Below are 19,405 nucleotides of genomic sequence, written 5' to 3'. Positions count from 1 at the left end.
ATATTGACTGGAAAATATATAGTTTGAGTACATTAGATGGGTCGTTTTTTGTACAATGTGTGCAGGAGGGTTTCCTGACACAATATGTTGACAGGCCAACAAGAGGAGAGATTTGGATTTGGTTTTGGGTAATGAACCAGGCCAGGTGTTAGATTTGGAGGTAGGTGAGCACTTTGGGGACAGTGACCACAATTCGGTGACGTTTACCCAAAGGCTTTCTATAGGTATGTCAGGAATAAAAGAATGACTAGGGTAAGAGTAGGGCCAGTCAAGGACAGGGATGGGAAGTTGTGTGTGGAGTCTGAAGAGATAGGCGAGATACTAAATGGATATTTTTCGTCAGTATTCACTCAGGAAAAAGAGAATGTTGTGGAGGAGAATGCTGAGACCCAGGCTATTAGAATAGATGGCATTGAGGTATGTAGGGAAGAGGTGTTGGCAATTCTGGACAGGCTGAAAATAGATAAGTCCCCAGGGCCTGATGGGATTTATCCTAGGATTCTCTGGGAAGCCAGGGAAGAGATAGCTGGGCCTTTGGCTTTGATTTTTATGTCATCAGTGGCTACAGGAATAGTGCCAGAGGACTGGAGGATAGCAAATGTGGTCCCTTTGTTCAAGAAGGGGAGTAGAGACAACCCCGGCAACTATAGACCGGTGAGCCTCACGTCTGTTGTGGATAAAGTCTTGGAGGGGATTATAAGAGACAAGATTTATAATCATCTAGACAGGAATAATATGATTAGGGATAGTCAGCATGGCTTTGTGAAGGGTAGGTCATGCCTCACAAACCTCATCGAGTTCTTTGAGAAGGTGACTGAACAGGTAGACGAGGGTAGAGCAGTTGATGTGGTGTATATGGATTTCAGTAAAGCGTTTGATAAGGTTCCCCACGGTAGGCTATTGCAGAAAATACGGAGGCTGGGGATTGAGGGTGATTTAGAGATGTGGATCAGAAATTGGCTAGCTGAAAGAAGACAGAGGGTGGTGGTTGATGGGAAATGTTCAGAATGGAGTTCAGTTACAAGTGGCGTACCACAAGGATCTGTTCTGGGGGCGGTTGCTGTTTGTCATTTTTATCAATGACCTAGAGGAGGGCGCAGAAGGGTGGGTGAGTACATTTGCAGACGACACTAAAGTTGGTGGTGTTGTCGACAGTGCGGAAGGATGTAGCAGGTTACAGAGGGACATAGATAAGCTGCAGAGCTGGGCTGAGAGGTGGCAAATGGAGTTTAATGTAGAGAAGTGTGAGGTGATTCACTTTGGAAGGAATAACAGGAATGCGGAATATTTGGCTAATGGTAAAGTTCTTGGAAGTGTGGATGAGCAGAGGGATCTAGGTGTCCATGTACATAGATCCCTGAAAGTTGCCACCCAGGCTGATAGGGTTGTGAAGAAGGCCTATGGAGTGTTGGCCTTTATTGGTAGAGGGATTGAGTTCCGGAGTCATGAGGTCATGTTGCAGCTGTACAAAACTCTGGTACGGCCGCATTTGGAGTATTGCGTACAGTTCTGGTCACCGCATTATAGGAAGGACGTGGAAGCTTTGGAGCGGGTGTAGAGGAGATTTAAAGAACAACAAAGAAATGTACAGCACAGGAACAGGCCCTTCGGCCCTCCAAGCCCGTGCCGACCATGCTGCCCGACTAAACTACAATCTTCTACACTTCCTGGGCGTGAAATTGGATTCTCCGTTGTTGGAATCTGCAATTGATAGGATCTTAACCTGCCGAACTACGCCAAGTTTGGATTTTGCAACTTGCAAATCTGTTTTAATTTCATCATAATGCTCAAGTTTGGATTTTGCATCTCGCAAGTCTTCAACAACTGCAATTAGCTGGTCTTTAGTGGACTGAAGCTGATGATCACTTTTATTTTTAATAATGATCTCTTGCTGACTGTGTATCTGTCCCGTAATTACCAGGAACCATTTTACACGTTCTGCACCGTGTAATCGTGTGCATTTTCCCCATGCTCTCTTGATATTATTGAAGGACCACTGTCCTCTGGGGATATCATACTTTGATTCAATTTTTTTTTAGGTTTCACATAGGTCAAATTGTCTACGAGTGAAAGATCTACAATCCCCCAACATATCTTCAACAGAATCATCTGGTATTCCAGCACCCCCCTTGGATGTAGTGGGGAGTAATTTTCTGCCTGCTAAAGGCTCTGAATCTACACTTTGATTTGGATCAGCCATAAATTTTCTTGATCGCTGGCTGCCGTGACTATTTTTTTCAGTCCCGTTTTACTTTAGTTACTGCAGTGACTAATCTTCCAGCCACGTCTATGTTAGTCTCAACGACTGGTACTTGATTTATTTAACACAGTCTATAAAAAATGTTCTTTTCAAGGGTCGAAGTACTGATTGATGCGGCTTTAAGACTTTTAATGGGTGAAAAAGATATTTCTTACCTCAGTCTAGTCGTGGGTTCCGGCTGTCTTCTGGGCCTCCTCCGATTATCTCTGAAGCTTTACGAAGGTTCCGGACCTCCTCCGATTATCTTTGAAGCTTTCCGTCGTCACCTGGGCCTCCGAAGGTCGTTCAGCACTGCTCCCATCCTGCCGACTACGCCAATGTTAGAATCTTGTATTTAAAAGAATGTTAACTCCTGCCTGACTCGCCAATTGTTGGAATCTGGAATTGATAGGATCTTATCCTGCCGACTACACCAATTGCTAGAATCTGTAATTGATAGGATCTTATCCTGCCGACTACACCAATTGTTAGAATCTGTAATTGATAGGATCTTAACCTGCCGAACTACGCCAAGTTTGGGGGAAGCTTAGTTGATGAATCAAAGTCCTGGCACAATATGACAAGTTGTAAGATTTGTAATATTTCTGGACTCTGCCAAGTTGTTGGATTCCTAGTATTATTCGACTGTGTAAAGTTGAAGGAATTTATATTATTTCTGCTATTCGGTTACCAGTAGCACTTTGCGAATACTGGGACTCAGCAGAAACTTCAGTTAAAACTTCTCAGGTGCCAAAAAGAATTGTTTTATTTGTAGTTGCTTGATTATAATTTGAAAGTCATTTAAAAGGCAATTCGTAGACAATCCGAAGCTTTCAGAGAATTACAGACATTATCTTTTTTGCTTAGGCAGACAGCTCGAAAGTAACTTATAAAAGGTCAAAGTCTGGCAATGAAACATGAAGAGAGAGAGAGAGCTAACCTTCAGCTGAACTCAAACTCAAAGTCAAAAGTACACTACATCACTGACACAGACTAACACAAAGACAGAACCCCCCAAAAGACAAAACTAAAATGGCGGGCGGAAACCTTTCAGTTGTACACTTTCATATCTGTCTTAAGTCATCGAATCACACCCCAATATAATCCTAATTGGTTTGGGTTAGACTCAAACACATTTGATTTGATGGCAAGCCGTCCATCTTCAATGTGCAACATCAGCTTTTAATTGTTTCATGACTACATGTTATGGAATGTGATATTCTGCTAATCTTTACCAGCAATAGACTGGTTTTAAGCTGGCTTGGCTAATGTAACAATGGAGACTTCATATCGAGAAAGATTGAGTAAAATATATATGCTTCAATGCTCTTACAAACTGCATTGGACTCCTGCCACCTCGTTGCCATGGAACTCAGTCCTTGTCCTTGACAATTAGCACAAGCAGTGTCAAATTGTCTTGCAACTGTGCTGTTATAATCTATGATGGAATTTTATGCTGTTTCATGTATCTATTGAAGACCTGAATTTATATGTGCTAAAATTCTCATTTTTAAATGAGTATTTAAAACTAGGGCTTAATATTTATGCTTAAACAGCTATCTTTTACCTATACTAGTTGTATTCGAAATACCTGGCTTCTACATCCGTCCCCGCATCAAACATGATTTTGCCGCGGGGCTGTGGAGAATCCAGCCCAGTATCTGCATTTCTACACTACTGTGTTATAAAAAATTGCTTAATGGTTACTTAATGCCGAATAAGTTGAATGAGAAATCTAGGGCACGATTTAACCACTGGATTGTGTCCAGCGTGGATCTGAGTACATCGGTTAAATAGCAGGAAAGGGCAAAATCAAGATTTGCCATCTAAGAGGCCCGCTCCCAATGGCAAATTTTGGGTGTCCCCCAGATATGGTAAGCATATCATTAACTCCAATTTGCATTCATTTTAATCTCATTAGCAAGATTGACATCGAGTGTAACGGCCTCCCGGGAATTAACTGGCTCCTCAGCGATAAATTGCACGGGCATTGTTTAGTACTCCTTAGGGGAACTGAGGAGGTGAGTAGCCATTTCCATTTTTGGGATGCTGAAGGTCATTTTAACTCCCTTTGACTGAGAGCAGCTTCTAGCTTTACAGCTGCTATTGCAAATAAGGAATTGGCCTTATTAGTTGTGAGAGCACCTCACAGTTGCAGGTTGTGTTTGCTGCTTGCTCCTGCTGGTGGCTGCAGGTGCCTGGAGGCTGCTGTTGCTGTTTCCTTCCTTTTCTGTAGCCGGAAAGAAAGACAATTTTTTCTAAGACACCTGGGTCCTAGAACACCGGGATCAAGGGGATGTATGTGTCCAGAAGGCAATCCGGATTGAAACAAGAAGACGCTGCGGGAACTCATGCATGACATTGATCCAAATGAGTAATCAGATGAGTAATTGAAGAAATGCTTTCACCGATTGTGTGCGGTTTTGTTGTTGATGTGGTGAGCACTGCATGTAACTAGCACGTCACTGCGGGTCAAACATGCTGGAAATCAAGGATGGTCAACTGCACCTTGAGCGCCAGTGGAATATGTGGATGCCAGGATTTGGTTCCGATGAGATTGCGAGCAATGAGAAACTATCACAAAACTGCAGGCAAATTATTCAAAGTGTTTTGCCAACATTCTTGGGCAGCCATATTGGTTTTCAAGTCACTGATGAATATATTCCCACAAAGATTAAATCTGGGCAATATTACAAACATTTAAACGTTTTCTAAAAATATCACTAAACTTGTCCGTAAACATAATTATTTTGTTTTCGAGAATACAACAATTTTTCTCCACACAAACTTTCTCTGTGGCTTGGGTTCTACTTCACTTCTGGAGCTTACAGCATTTCCTGGCCTTTCCTTCTGATGTCTTATCAATTCACCTCTGTAAAACCTCAAGTTCTTGTCCTGAGGTTGCAGCCTATTAAAGTTGGGAAACCCCAATATCGATTTACCTCTGCTGAAATAAATACAGCAACACAATTTATTTCTTCACTTCCGAAGAAAGGACGGAAGTCGGGTTGTAAAATTCCCTGCTGTTCATTCCCTGCTTCCTCCATCCCACCCGGCATTTTCTTTCTTACATTTGCTTTCCCGGGCTTCCACCCAGACATGACCGGAAAGAAAATCCAAGTGTCATCCTCCCTTGTGTTGCCATTTCTCAAAGTACTTCCAGGCTCCAGATTCGCACTCTAATTTTGCTCCCCCATGTGATTCCAAGTTTCAGATCAAAGATTTCAAAAACTATTGCTTGTGCTGATATTAATTTACTGTAAATTATCCTCCTCTTCAATGCATGAACATGCAGGCCATTTTTGGCCACAGTTGTGTCATTACATAGGACCGAACATTATTCGGGGAGATTGAATTGTACAGAATAGAATTAGAAACTGGAATTTTATAGGATAGTGGTGAACCAATCCAGAATTTGGGGAAAACCTTTCTCAACTGTTTCTAGGAGCCTCTACCAGATCTGATGTGCATCTGGCAGCTAATGGCATGCAGACGGCGATCCTGTCCTTTTTAAGGAATGAAATTCCACCTCCCAAGAACTACCGGCCAATCAGAGGGTGAGCAGCTCTTCAGTTTCAGCAGCGCCACCTGGAGTGCTGACCATTGGAACTGCACCTTTTCCAAAGAAGGAGCATGGACATTGCCCTCAGACACAGTTAATTGGGGTCAGGGTCGTCAGTCAGGCAAGCCCCAGAGGAGAACAGGGGTGAGGAGGGTGGGTGTTGCTGAGGAAGTGGTTATTGCCAATGGAAAGTCCCTCCCATGATCGAAAAATTGACTAAAATGCTGACAACAGGGGGAAGAGGCCCTTGACTCGTCCTTAATTCATTACTTAAGGGGCTTAAATGGCTCCTGAGTGGAAGGACCATCTTCCACCTTTCCCATGCTGGTAAAATGCCTGTCACCTTCCTGCTAACACACCCCTACCCACCAAATGTAACCAATTCCACTCAGACTTTTTTTTTAGAAATCACAAAAGGTATTTATTAATAAAAACTGTACAGAGACCAGCAGCCACATGACTGCCCTAGAGCAGCCCACCAATCTGTCCTGGTCCCTACATGCCTTCTATATGTCTTATAGATATCTTAAATTCCCAGGTAGCCTGGTCAGACCGACATCAGAGGTTCTTGCAATGAAACGCAGTATAACGTTATCAAAGTCGATAAGTTAGATGTTTCGGAGGACATTGATTCCTCTATGGTTGTTGACAAGCCTTGGTCATCTGCTTTTTCGTGTTGACTGCAACCTCTGGTGTTTTTGATTGAGTCTGGACATTGTCCATAGTTTTCTCAACCAGAATCAATATAGGATTTGGAGCTTGACTCAATGTTGAAATGTTCTCAACCCGAAGTACTGTCTTCCACAATTGTTTCTGGTATTTTCAGGTTCTCAGGTACGTCTAGGTCTTCACTTGGCATAATTTCTGGCAGATCTGGGTTGACTCTGTCTCTGGCAAACTTGTTCTCACTGCTTAAAGTTGGTGAGCGTATCTTCTCCACACAACGTTGCCCTGAGTTTGAACAGTGTAGGAGATCAGTTGAGTCTGTGCCAAGATGATGGCAGGTACCCATTTGCCACTGGTGCTATAGTTCCTTGCCAATACTTTTTGACCTTTATGAAAAATATGGGGCGGGATACTATGTCCCGCCAGACCTGTTTTCTGCTATGGCACACCCTCACCGGCTGTGGGATCCTCCTTCCTGGCAGGTGGGCAATGGGGTTTTCCATTGTGGCCACGCCCATGCCGTTGGGAAATCCGTTAATGCGCTGCCGGTGAAGCGGAGGATCCCACCGATGGAGAAACCCGCCCATGGTGTTTAGTCCTGTTTTCACATCACAAAACCTGACTCAGCTGTTTTTTTCAGTGTTTTCACTTCAGAGGCTTCAAACCTTCATTCGCACTGCTGAACGTGATACATGTGAGGTATACCTTAGCAGGAGAAAGATGGAGCTGGCGTTCTGCGGGTTTTGGAGTTCTCTGACTTTAGTCAAGCTCCATTTCCAGCCTTGCCACAGTCTATCGATCAGTTTTTTTAAATTGCCCATCACTGCCCCTCCAGCCTGCATACCAAGGCCTCCTTTAGCTGAATTTCATGGCACCGACTCTGCGGCCGGTGCCTTCACCAGATTGTGGCGTGCCTCCCGTCAGACCCTGCATCTCTCCCCTCGAGGTTTCACCCTTGCTGCATTCACCCTCACGTTTTAGGTCTTGTTTCTGGAATGCATCTTCTAACTACCCTGGTTTAAGCTGTTGCTCCTGAGGATTTCCAAAAGGGTTCTTGACCTTTAAGAACATATCAGATTTAGCCTTTACAGTCGATCTGTTCAGCAAAGTCAGGTTAGAGTCATTCTTTTTCCTGTTGGTATGTTCATTAGACTTCAGATGCTGTTGTACAGCGTGAAACAGGAAAGGCATATTGGTGTTGCAGGCTGCACTCTGAGCAGATCCAACTCTTCATTTGGTCACCTGGTGCAACTCCAATCCAAACAGTTTCTGTGTTGGCTCCTTTTGCCATTGTTTACGATCAGCAATCTTTTAATTCTTGTTGACACTTGATGCATGAAGGGAGTCAGCAGCTCTTTTCCTGAACTGAATGCTCTTTCCAATGAACTTTAGAGTTTCCTTAAGGTAAGGCGTTCATTGTTGGTTCGGAATTTACAAAGTGTGCACATATATGTATTCCAGATATCATGGCCAAATTTTTCAGTGTACTTTTGACCTTCATTTTTATCAATGTATTCATATGCAACTTCTGTAAGTTCTTCATTCATTTGTTTCTCCATTCTGAATTCCATTTATTCCAGTATGCTGAGCCTCTGTCGTCTTGGTCCCAGCACTGCTACCCTGAGCCTTGGCCACAGCTGCTTTTAGAGCTTTTTGAGAAGCTGCTACTTTCTCTTACTTAAGGCAGTGTTTTTCAAACTTTTTTTCCCAGGACCCACTTTTACCGCTCGGCCAAACTTTACCAGGCGACCTTCGCGACCAACAGCAGCTGACATTCGTGGCTCACGCCTCCCGAACTTCGTGACACACCATTTCGCTTACCTTTAATGCAACAGGTGAGCCTGCTTGGTCCTCACAATCTCATTGCTTTGTCATTCAATGTACATTTCTACTAAGGGCTTCAGCAGATTATTTAAATTCTCGCTAAATTCTTTGAAAAATGTCAAGAGGTTTGTCCTCAAACTCACCATATTTAATTTTCAAATGCCTTTGAAGTTCAGAAGGTTTTAAACTTTCATTGGCCAGTACTTCCCTGCATCTAACACACATGCTGCAGGATTCTCTGTCGGCGGGATCCGCTGCTCCGCGGCAGCACTTCCACGCTTGTGCGTTTCTCGATGCCGTGGGGTGGCCCACAATGGGAAACTAAGGGGCCGGACGGTCGGAGGGCAGGCCAGCCCTGGAAACCAGCTGCCTTCCAGACGGGCTCCTGGAACATCCAGCCCCAGCCACAGCGCAGGCACAGGCAGAGAGCCAGGAACTACAAGAGAGGATGACGGCAGGCATCCAGCACCTGAAAATGTAGGTGGAGGAGTCCATCGACATTCAGGAGCAGGAGTGGTGCCGGTCATGCTGCCACCCAGACCACCACAGCACGGGTGGCACCTGCGGTGAAGGCATTGGGGGCTATGGATCAGTGTGTCCAAGGCTTGGGGCATTCTGTACATGCGGAGCCCAAGACAGGGCTGCCCTCTCACAGGCAGCCATGTGCCAGAGCCACCTGGACATTGCAGTGGCGCTCCTCAGCATGGCCCAGTCACAGCAGCCCATGGCTGGGAACGTCGGCGGCATTGCCCAGGCGCTGGCCAGCATGGCACAGACACTGGGCAGGGTGGCCCAGTCCCAGAGGTAAGTGGCTCAGACCCAGAAGGAGATGGCCCAGACCCAGAGGGAGGTGGCCCAGTCACTGACTGATGCGGCACAGACCCACAGGGTGGGGGCACAGTCACAGCGTGATGTGGTGCAGTCCCGGACGGAGATGGTCCACTCCCTGTGCTCCATGGCTGCAAGCATGCAGACCCTGGCGTCGAGACCAGCGGGCCTCCAGGACTGGCAGCGTCAGGTGGCGGGGAGGCCTCAAGAGATAGCTACGCCCGCACCCCCATCCAATGGAGTAGCCCGGGGGCCATCGGGCACCCCGAGGGAGGAGGACGTGATGGGGCCCATGCCGGTGACTCCCACAGGGGAAGTGCCGGAACAGTGCAGCACTTCGGACTCCCCCCCCCCCCCCCCCCCCCTCCTGTCCCTGGTGCATCTACCGGGCACAGAGGTGAATGATGCACAGCTGATGATCACAGACCAGCCGGATGTTCATCGAGTGGTACCCCTTTCGGTTAGTGTACAGCGGCCTGTTAACCGCAGGGCCCCGGAGGGCGACATGCACCCGTCTATTGCCCCCTCTATCTGGAGTATCCCGACGATGGCAGCCAACCCCGCTACCCAGGCATCCTGGTGAGCTCAGTCCACATGCAACTGGATGTATTGAGGCGCCTGGGCACAAAGGGTGTCCGTGATGATGCGGATACACCTGTGCGCTGAGGTCTGTGAGATCCCAGACAGACCCCCACTCGGGGACTGGAAGGACCCCGTCGCATAGACGTTCAGGCTGTCTGTCACCTTGATGGTCACCGGGAGCGGGTATCCTCCCCCATGCCCCTGCAGTGCCAGATGTGTTGCACTGTCTCTCTGTTCAGGCGAATTCTCCGACAATATGCCCGTTCCGGCAGGTCTTTGAATGACAGGCGATGCCGGTACATATCAGGCCTCACAGGCGCCTCCTTGGCACCTCCTCCTCCTCGGCCTTTTGGGCAGCTGGCCCTCCAACCTTTGCGGCTGCCACCTACCCCCCTGTAGCCCGGTCCTCTGCTGCCCACTCTGTTGCTGCCCGCTCCGCCACTGCAGCTGCCCCCTCCTCTCCGAGCAGTCCCCGCTCATGCGGCTGCAGGGCATCTCGCAGAGCTGGGATCATCGCCATGACAGGCAGCTTTGTTGGTTGAACGGCAAACGCCATTTTCTGCAGGAGGAGAGAGGCCAACATGTTAGCATGGTGCATACTTCCGTGCCCAGCCAGGTTCCATGGGCTACATGGTGGCCCCGGTTGGCAGTGCAGACTCCGCCTATGCATTTCCCTCACCCCGTCGGTATCTGGCACCCTGGGGACCCCTGGTCCTGGCACCCATCCCAGCTACCAGAGGTACCATTGGCTGGCACTGCCCTCACTGGAGACTGCCGTGGGTGTTGCCCTGGGTGATCACCCATTGGGTGGCAGCCAGTTGGGCGGGGCATTTCGGGTCGGGGGGAGGCGTTGTGGCAGGAGGGTGGGATGCGGAAGTGGGCACACCCATGCGGCCGGTGTCACTGTGTAGAACCAGGGGCCAAGGTGGGTGGTCAGTGCGTGCATAGCAAATGGCCGTCGTAATGGCAGTCAATGCCCGGGCACTGCCCCAATCCTGTGGGGGGGACACCTCGGCTGCTTGGCCTGTCCTCCCCCTCCCCCTCCCCTCCCAGTCCTGGCAGGGCCCCTCCGCCCCCCCCCCCCCCCCCCCCACAGTCAGCACGGCCGATGTCCGAGCCGGCAGCCCGCAGTCACTCCACGCCATTTTCTACCTCCTCTCTCTCGCTCAGCAGCCACAATGCCAGGTTCGCGACTTTTGAGAGCACAAGTGAACCACGCCGTCGGGAACTCGGCCCATTGGAGGCGATAAATCCCGCCTACTGTACTTTTATCATGCGTGGCGAGCGAGCATTTATGCCATTTTCGGTGTGTCGGAGCATCCCGATTTGACATCAAACCGGCACCTACCGCAATTTTGCTATCGGAATCTATTCTCCAATCGCGTTTCACGATTTTGGCGTCGGAAAACAGACTGCAAAAGCACATTAACTCCCCAGGGACCTCCCAGTCAATCCACTGTACATTAGCCCAGAGTGATAAACACATTCCTGTGTCAATATCACTTGCTGGCTGCTAAAACCACCCAGGCTCTGGAAACAGAACTCTTTTTTTCAAAAAACATGACAACTGCAGTCAAACACACGCTGACCCCAAGCTTTTCACTCTTAACATGTCCCAATAGTTAGAAGTCAATATTCCTAAAATCTTCCAATCGTCACAATTGACTTGCCATTACACCTTTGCTTTTATACTCCAGTCCCTATCTATAAAAACTGAGCCCCCAAATCCTACTTTTATTGCAACTTTGTCAACTTTGCTCTCACTTGTAAAAGATTTGTATATGGCGGCTGCGTTGTTTGAATTTCCCAAAGGAATGAATTGGTGACTTCTGTGAGTCCAGATCTAATCTGAGGCTAGCGGCATTGCCAAGGAATCAATTCCTTACATCGAGTGTGCCCATGACCATTTGTGTGGAATATCAATTGTGAGAAAAAAGGCAGGCATCACTGGCAGATTTCGCATCTGAATTTCAGATCAGCAGGACCTTCCAAGAAGAGAAACCAAGCAATAGTTAAAGATCCAACACAGTGGACTTATGGCTGACGGCTGTTTTCATGAGCATATATTTGACTTCAGGATGTGACTATTTAAACCATTTGGAGTACATAATAATAATAATCTTTATTGTCACAAGTAGGCTTGCATTAACACTGCAATGAAGTTACTGTGAAAATCCCCTAGTCGCCACACTCCGGCGCCTGTTCGGGGACACGCAGGGAGAATTCAGAATGTCCAAATTGCCTAACAGCACGTCTTTCGGGACTTGTGGGAGGAAACCGGAGCACCCGGAGGAAATCCACGCAGACACAGGGAGAACGTGCAGACTCCGCGCAGACAGTGACCAAGCCGGGAATTGAACCTGGGACCCTGGTGCTGTGAAACCATAGTGCTAAACGCTGTGCTACCATGCTGCCCATACTTGAACATTGGGTGGATGGAGACAGGCCAAAATTGCAGCTAAACATCATCACGGCAAAAATGTATATTTTAAATGGATAGTCATGGGGGAAATAAAGGTTTTCGAGAAGAATAAAATCTCCCCATTTTTGTTTTTCTTTTCAATTGTAAATTAATATCAGGACATATAATTGATTAACTCTCCCCTTTAACCATGTATCATGCTAGTTCTTTTATTATTTTAGCTGGAACAATTTCTCAAAGGATGGACCCACCAACAGCTTGTGTGCCTTGGCATAGCCCACCTCCCATACCGAGCCGACAGAACATGCCTAGTAGCATCGATCTGGAGCAAAGTGTCATCTACTCGGTGAGTGCAATTAGTTTTTCAGTTGTAGTCTCTGGGAGACTGACAGTGCCACTGACATGGTGGCTGTGTCTGTGCAGATCAGCATACAATAGCTGACAGGTCTTTCCAGTGAAACCTTCTCCCACATCTCTTCAGCAGGTAAATCCTTCCAATCTACTGGCTGGCTGACGGTATTTTCATAAACTGACACTGGTGAAGAGTCCCATAGTATGCAGCTAATAAATCTCATTAAGCAAGTCATTCACATTCTGTTATTCTGGTGTTACATATTATAATGAGTCATTGTGATGAAGTACAAAAACACTTCTTAATGAGCAGGATAAATTTTATGTTACTGTGGGCTTTGATTAAAGAACCAAAATCACTGATGGAGTCGCATGTCAAGTCTGATCAGTGATCTTTCAATATAAAACACATTTTGGATGTAAGCAACTATGGATCAAATAACCTTCTTTGCAGAGTTGCCAATGTGTAATTGAGACTTAAGTCAGTATTCTAATAAGTCTGATTATAACTGGCGAGTTTTATAAATCAGTCTCTACAGAATAATTAAAAGCACAGCAATCGTGCTATGGGTAACAGTTTGAGATGATTACTTGATTAAGGCAATGCAAAACAATCAGACCCAAGTTATATTATCGTCTCTACACTGTACTCTGGTCATTAAAATCAAAGCAAAGCCAGTTAATGTTTTCATATTAGCAAAGAGCCTATAGAATTGTTTCATGAATAACCAGGGAGTATTTTAAACATCCCATTGCATAAATACTTCAGTCAGTGGGAAGGGGAATGTGATGTGACAATACAAAAAGCATTTGCAGTTCTTGTTAGGGTGGAATCGAGTTGATGCCACTTGAGTAACGTTGCACAATTAGCATTGATGGTCAAGGTATTTTTGTTACGCTGCTTTTTTTTAAAGAAAGGAATTGATAATTTATCATATTATAATGTTTGAGATGAACACGCTAAACATAAACAGCTGTCTAGTGATTAGTACCATTGGGCAAGAGACATTAATCAGCTAGGTTGAAAGATGAGTAATCATTGATATCGCCCAGGAACCACTCAAAAGCACAAATGTTTCCTAAAACAATTAGAAATTTCAATTAAAGTACTAATCAAAGATGTAATCAAACTATAACATAATGTATCAGTTGAAAAGTTAACTGGTCACAAGAATAATTAAGATAATACTCCAGTTTTGAACTTGGAAGATGATAACATAGACTTGGTCATCCTGTGAACGTAAGGACAATAGTTTGCTACTATAGGCCTGAGTTGCGTTGAGTCCTTTACTTGACATTATTGTAATGCAGCTCATTAATGGCATTAAAAATAAATTTAGCTCTGCTATTTCCCATGTAGTTTAATATATTACATACATATTTAAGACCACCTTTTAAAACTCCTACACTCAGGTCTCATCAGTGTTTCATTATTATATAGGCCTGTTTAATGTACAGAATAATGCCTGTCAAATAATGGCAGCTTTCTAATGAATCTTTTCAGGATTTAATTGAAGTAACTATTTTGGTAATGCTAAATTCTGGCTCAATCAGCAATTTTTCCCGTATCACTGCATGAGACCAAAAAACTCTAAATAGAAAAATAACATGTTTTTTTCGAATGTACCTAAATTACTTAAAAGAATATTGTATCCTGATTACATAAAAATGCTTTTTATGAGAGTATAATACTTACTGTAATATTGAACTTAAATTACTCATATTTTAAAGGACCTCTATACCCTGGATGAGCATAATATCAGAAAGTCAGTAAAAGGAAAAGCGTTTGGGACACGCATCCAGATAAAAGAAGTCCCAATACCACAAGTGTACCAGAAAGCACTACACAAGGTTCCGAGCAGCCCAGTTGCCAAGGGAATGAGGGCTGTGGTGGTTTCCTCTGCTAGATGGGATGTGAGTACAGTAACAAACAGTTTCACTTGTAATGTGACATATATTTCTGATGATCAAGGGGGCAGGTTTAGCTCAGTTGGCTGGCAGCTGGTTCATGATGCAGAGCGAGGCCAACAGTGTGGATTCATATCCCGTACTGACTGAGGTTATTCACAAAGGTCCACCTTCTCAACTTTACCCCTCGCCGAAGGTGTGGTGATCCTCAGGTTAAATCACCACCAGTCAGCTCTCCCCCTCAAAGGGGAAAGCAGCCTTTGGTCATGTGGGACTATATTGACTCTACTTTATCTGATGATCAGTTGCTGTGCCAAGTGACATTTTGCAGATTATTACAGTTTGCAAATCAAAAGTACAAATTTGTGCTCTTCCTGGAATTATTTCAGATGCATTGCTGGGGAGAGGAATGTTCAGATATATAAGTGAGAGGTATTTGAAATGGGAAAAGAGCAGCAAGCTCAGACTCACCGAGAAAAACTTAAATATATGGGCGAAATTCTCCCGAAACGGCGCGATGTCCGCCGACTGGCGCCCAAAACGGCACAATCAGACGGGCATCGCGCCGCCCCAAAGGTGCGGAATGCTCCGCATCTTTGGGGGCCGAGCCCCAACATTGAGGGGCTAGGCCGACGCCGGAGGAATTTCCGCCCCGCCAGCGGAAACGGCCTTTGTTGCCCCACCAGCTGGCGCGGAAATGACATCTCCGGGCGGCGCATGCGCGGGAGCGTCAGCGGCCGCTGACAGTTTCCCACGCATGCGCAGTGGAGGGAGGATGGCGGAGGCGGAAGGGAAAGAGTGCCCCCACGGCACAGGCCCGCCCGCGGATCGGTGGACCCCGATCGCAGGCCAGGCCACCGTGGGGGCACCCCCGGGGCCAGATCACCCCCCCAGGACCCCGGAGCCCGCCACGCCGCCTTGTCCCGCCGTTCAAAAGTTGGTTTAATCCACGCCGGCGGGACAGGCAATTTATCGGCGCGACTTCGGCCCATCCGGGCCGGAGAATCGAGCGGGGGGGACTGCCAACCGGCACTGCCCGATTCCTGCCCCCGCCGAATATCCGGTACCGGAGACTTCGGCAACCGGCAGGGGCGGGATTCACGGCAGCCCCTGGCGATTCTCCGACCTGGTGGGGGTTCGGAGAATGACGCCCCTAATCTTTATAATTGTTACAAGTAGGCTTACATTAACACTGCAATGAAGTTACTGTGAAAAGCCCATTTGAGGTGATAAAGAATATCAGGCACAAGAAAAGAAGTTTAGACATAGTGATTGAGAATTGCAGATACACAGAGCACTGCGGCACAGTGGTTAGCACTTCTGCTTCGCAGAGCCAGAGACCCGGGTTCAATTCTGGCCTTGGATCACTGCCTGTGCGGAGTCCGCACGTTCTCCCCGTGTCTGCATGGGGTTCCTCCGGATGCTCCGGTTTCCTCCCACAGTCCAAAGAAGTGCAGGTTAGGTGGATTGGCCATGATAAATTGTTCCCTAATATCCAGGGATGTGAAGTTAGTGTGGTTACAGGATTAGGCCGGGAGAGTGGGACTGAGTAGGATGCTCTTTCAGATAGTCGGTGCAGACTCGATGGGCCGAAGGCCTCATTCTGCACTGTAGCAATTCCATGATTCCCCACGTTAAAAACTCCCCATCTGAAGCATTAAGTGTCTGATTCACCCACCCCAGGGGTCATCGGAGCACTTCAACGAAGGAGCCGCTGCATTTAAACGGCTCCACAGCACTAGATTCAATTCAAGCCAGGAAGGTGGCAGCAAGGAAACCAGCTCCTAGATTTACGGATATGTCTACGGAGGGAGCCCTCGGCCATTTGCTGGATGCTGTGGAGGAGAGGCGGGCTGTAATATGCCCTTGGGCCGGAAGGCGACCCTCCAGCAAGGCCACAAATCCCACCTGGGTGACGGTGGCAGCACTGGTTGTGCCAGCTGCCTGGCCAAGAGGGTGGATGTGCAATGTGTTACGATGCCCTAGTCTAGTGCGTGGTCAATTCCAGCCCCTCAGCCCTGAGTCCCAACATAAGTGAATTTACTGATAGTTTGTGTTTTTCCTGAGGTCTTTGACCCTCGACTGCTCCGATGACTTACAGGCACCAGATTTGTATGTAAAACATTAAAACTGTTTATTTACAACAAGTAAAGAGATAAACATGAAACGGTATTTAATAGAACAACGGTGCTAATCTAATTTCGCTAACGCCGTCCCATCCTCTACTCAGACTCATACAAGACAGACACACGGTGAGGGGGGTGAGTGGGGTAGGTAAGGTTCACAATAACAGGGATTAAACTGGGGATGAGAGATGCACATCTTCGCTGCTGAGTTTGTGGTCTTTGTAGGCGATGGTCTTCGAACGAGAGGTATTGCAAACCATCGGTTGGTTTCGATCTTCTCGTACCTGCCTCCAATTTGACCCAACGGGCTGCGGGAATTACTCTGGAGAGTCACCGTCACCTGTGCAGGTCTCCATCAGATTGACGCTCAGTCTCACTGAGTCAAACTGAAGTTCTCACCATGAGAATTTTCGTGAGAATTTTCCATCCACTCTGCCTCTGGAATGTTTGTCTGCTCTTTCTGCAGATCAAGATTAACTGTAGTGAAGTGAAAGTAAAAGGCCCTTTCTTCCAGGCCTATAGAGATCTCAGGGGAGAGCTATCAGCCCTGCCTTCCCCAGCCTTCCAAACAGAGGTTAGGCTTTCACAGACCTGGCTGGAGACTGCATGCAGCCTTTCGAGCATAGGTTACACTTCACAGGCCTGGCTGGATAGAGGGAGTATCTTAAACCTGCTTCTGGTTCCTCTCGATATCTAAACAGAACGGATATTTAGCTTTGCCAAATAGATCCTGCCTGTGTTTTCAGAACATTCCTGAACCAGGCCCCCAATCAGAATTGCGAGCCTGGCATAGAACCGTATTTCAAAGGCGCTGATAAACTGCTAACCAAGTCCATCAAAATGACATCACGGGACCCTGCCACCTAGCACACTGGATCGAGGGGTGTGCCTAAGCCAGTTCATATTGCAGCTTTTAGCAGGGGGGATAGGTTCAAAAATTGGGGCGGGATTCTCCATTGGCTGATGCCGAAATCGTGAAACGCAATTGGGCAGAGAATAGGTTCCAACGCTAAAATCGCGATGGGCGCCGATTTGACTAAATTGCTATTCTCCGTCACGCCGACGGCGGCTTCAATGCAGTCCGGAACGCACGTACAGTAAACACCGATTGCATGTAATTAGCGGCCCAACCCGGTATTCTCCGGGGCCTCCGCAATGCTCTACCTCCAATGGGCAGAGTACCCGCGGCATGGTTCACTTGTGCTTTCGAAAATCGCGAAGCCAGAATCATGGCTGCAGAGGGAGAGAGAGGGGGTAGTAAAAGTGGCAACATCGCCATAGTTTGCTGACAATCGTGCCGCTGGCCGGGGGCTTCTGCCAGGGCCGGGGGGAATAATGTGAGCTGGTCAAGGTGTGGGGTCGGGGTGGACGGGCACAGAGCACCATTGCCGCAGCTGGCAAGGCAGCCATACAGCTGTGAACATGGGTCGAATAGGTGTCACCCAAGGCCACCCCCTCACCACCCCGGTGCCCTCTGGCTCCAGCCGACCCATCAGCTGTATGGGGCTCACTCCAGCACAAGTGGTGCCATCTTGTTGGCTGGAATGAGTATATGTGGGGATTGTAATGTGCATATACGGCTGCAGCTTGTCAGCCTCCTGAGTGTCAATCACAGACCCGGCGAATCACACTGCGTTTTTAATTGGAATCGATTGTGTTCCACGTAGTCCCGGTGCTAGCCCTACCACAGTTGTTGAATTGATCTAGGTTCGGCACCAATTTTGCTGTCTTGAAAATCCACAAGTTCTGCATCGGCGTCTACACTCAGTCTCAGAAACTGAGCATCCAGCAGTTAAAAGGAGCCAGCAACACAGGAATTAAAAAGGAAACCAGGATCAGGCAAGGATTTGAAAGAGGCTCCTTACAAATGTAGGAAAAAGATGAATGGCCTACTATGGCCAGCAAGGGTAAGCGCTCTCAATCTCCCCTTGGCACTCAATCCTTCTAACACCTCCCCGGAATGTTACCTGAAGCCCACAAGTTGCCACCTCGCAGATCTCCAGCACCCGACCTCCCAGTAGCATCCTCAACCACCCCCCCCACCCCTCCAGCATCCTTCATTAGACCTTCCCCCTGCTTGGACACAATGCCCACACATGCCAGTTGCCATCGACTCTGACCCGCCAGGCATCCCGCTCACATGCTCATTTGAGTTCCTGCAGAAGAAGATCTCCACAACCACCAAGAGAAAGAGAAAACATGGGGTGGGATGCCCAAGCTAAGAATCCTGACTCTGTATAAGGAGAGGGACATTGAGCTCATAATGGAGGAGCTGGAGCAGCCGTGAGCTGAGAGCGAGGTTGGCCTGCGAGAGAAAAGTGAGGAGCCACTGAACCTTCATCCAGATGGCCAGTCTCAAGTGTATTCTTTGCAGTCCAAACCCTTGACCAAGCCATGGACTAAAACCATGTCCCTTGCCTTGCAGGAATATCAGCTGAAGAGCCTGACCTGTCTACCCACCGCCCACCCTCGACACCACGTCGGAGGAGGAAACAGATGAGATGTCACAGCTATCACCCGCACCATTCACCATCACAAAAGCATCTGCTCATTACTGGCTATTTAGAGATTTGAGTTTGGTGAATCTGGAATGGGGACAGAGGGCAGAAAGCCTTGTATCTAATATTGTCACAGTTATGAAACTAGTGAGAATAGAATGGTTAAAATACTAAACTGTCTATGTTGAGCCATGATTCAGTTAAGAGACCAGGGAAACCAGCACAATACTGCACTAAAGGAAGCTAGGGATATCAAACCATTTATTCTAGTGATGAATGAATAATTGAGAAGGGCATAGTGTTGCATTGCATCTTTAGACAGAACCGAGCACACCACCTCAACATTATGAGCTAACTAAGGGGGATTATATATATTTTTTAATAAACATTTTATTGAAT

At 47.3% G+C, this 19,405-nt stretch overlaps 1 protein-coding gene across 3 annotated transcripts in view; it reads left to right on the top strand.

The window, feature by feature from the left end:
• The window catches only part of LOC140430611 (uncharacterized), an 896,055-nt gene that overhangs the window by 616,910 nt on the left and 259,740 nt on the right, over positions 1–19,405 (top strand). The window contains exons 1-3 of one of the 3 annotated variants that reach the window (XM_072518209.1): positions 8,197–8,302; positions 12,345–12,469; positions 14,206–14,388. In XM_072518209.1, the coding sequence (XP_072374310.1) occupies positions 12,365–12,469; positions 14,206–14,388 (288 nt within the window). In that variant the 5' untranslated portion in view covers positions 8,197–8,302; positions 12,345–12,364. Of the gene's footprint in view, positions 1–8,196; positions 8,303–12,344; positions 12,470–14,205; positions 14,389–19,405 lie in introns of those variants that run through there. The other 2 variants (XM_072518208.1, XM_072518210.1) reach the window with 2 other exon arrangements.

Source organism: Scyliorhinus torazame, chromosome 10, assembly GCF_047496885.1.
Source record: "Scyliorhinus torazame isolate Kashiwa2021f chromosome 10, sScyTor2.1, whole genome shotgun sequence".
NCBI classification, from domain to species: domain Eukaryota; kingdom Metazoa; phylum Chordata; class Chondrichthyes; order Carcharhiniformes; family Scyliorhinidae; genus Scyliorhinus; species Scyliorhinus torazame.
The sequence above is the reverse complement of the archived record's forward strand: the minus strand, read 5'-3'. Positions and strand labels throughout refer to the sequence as shown.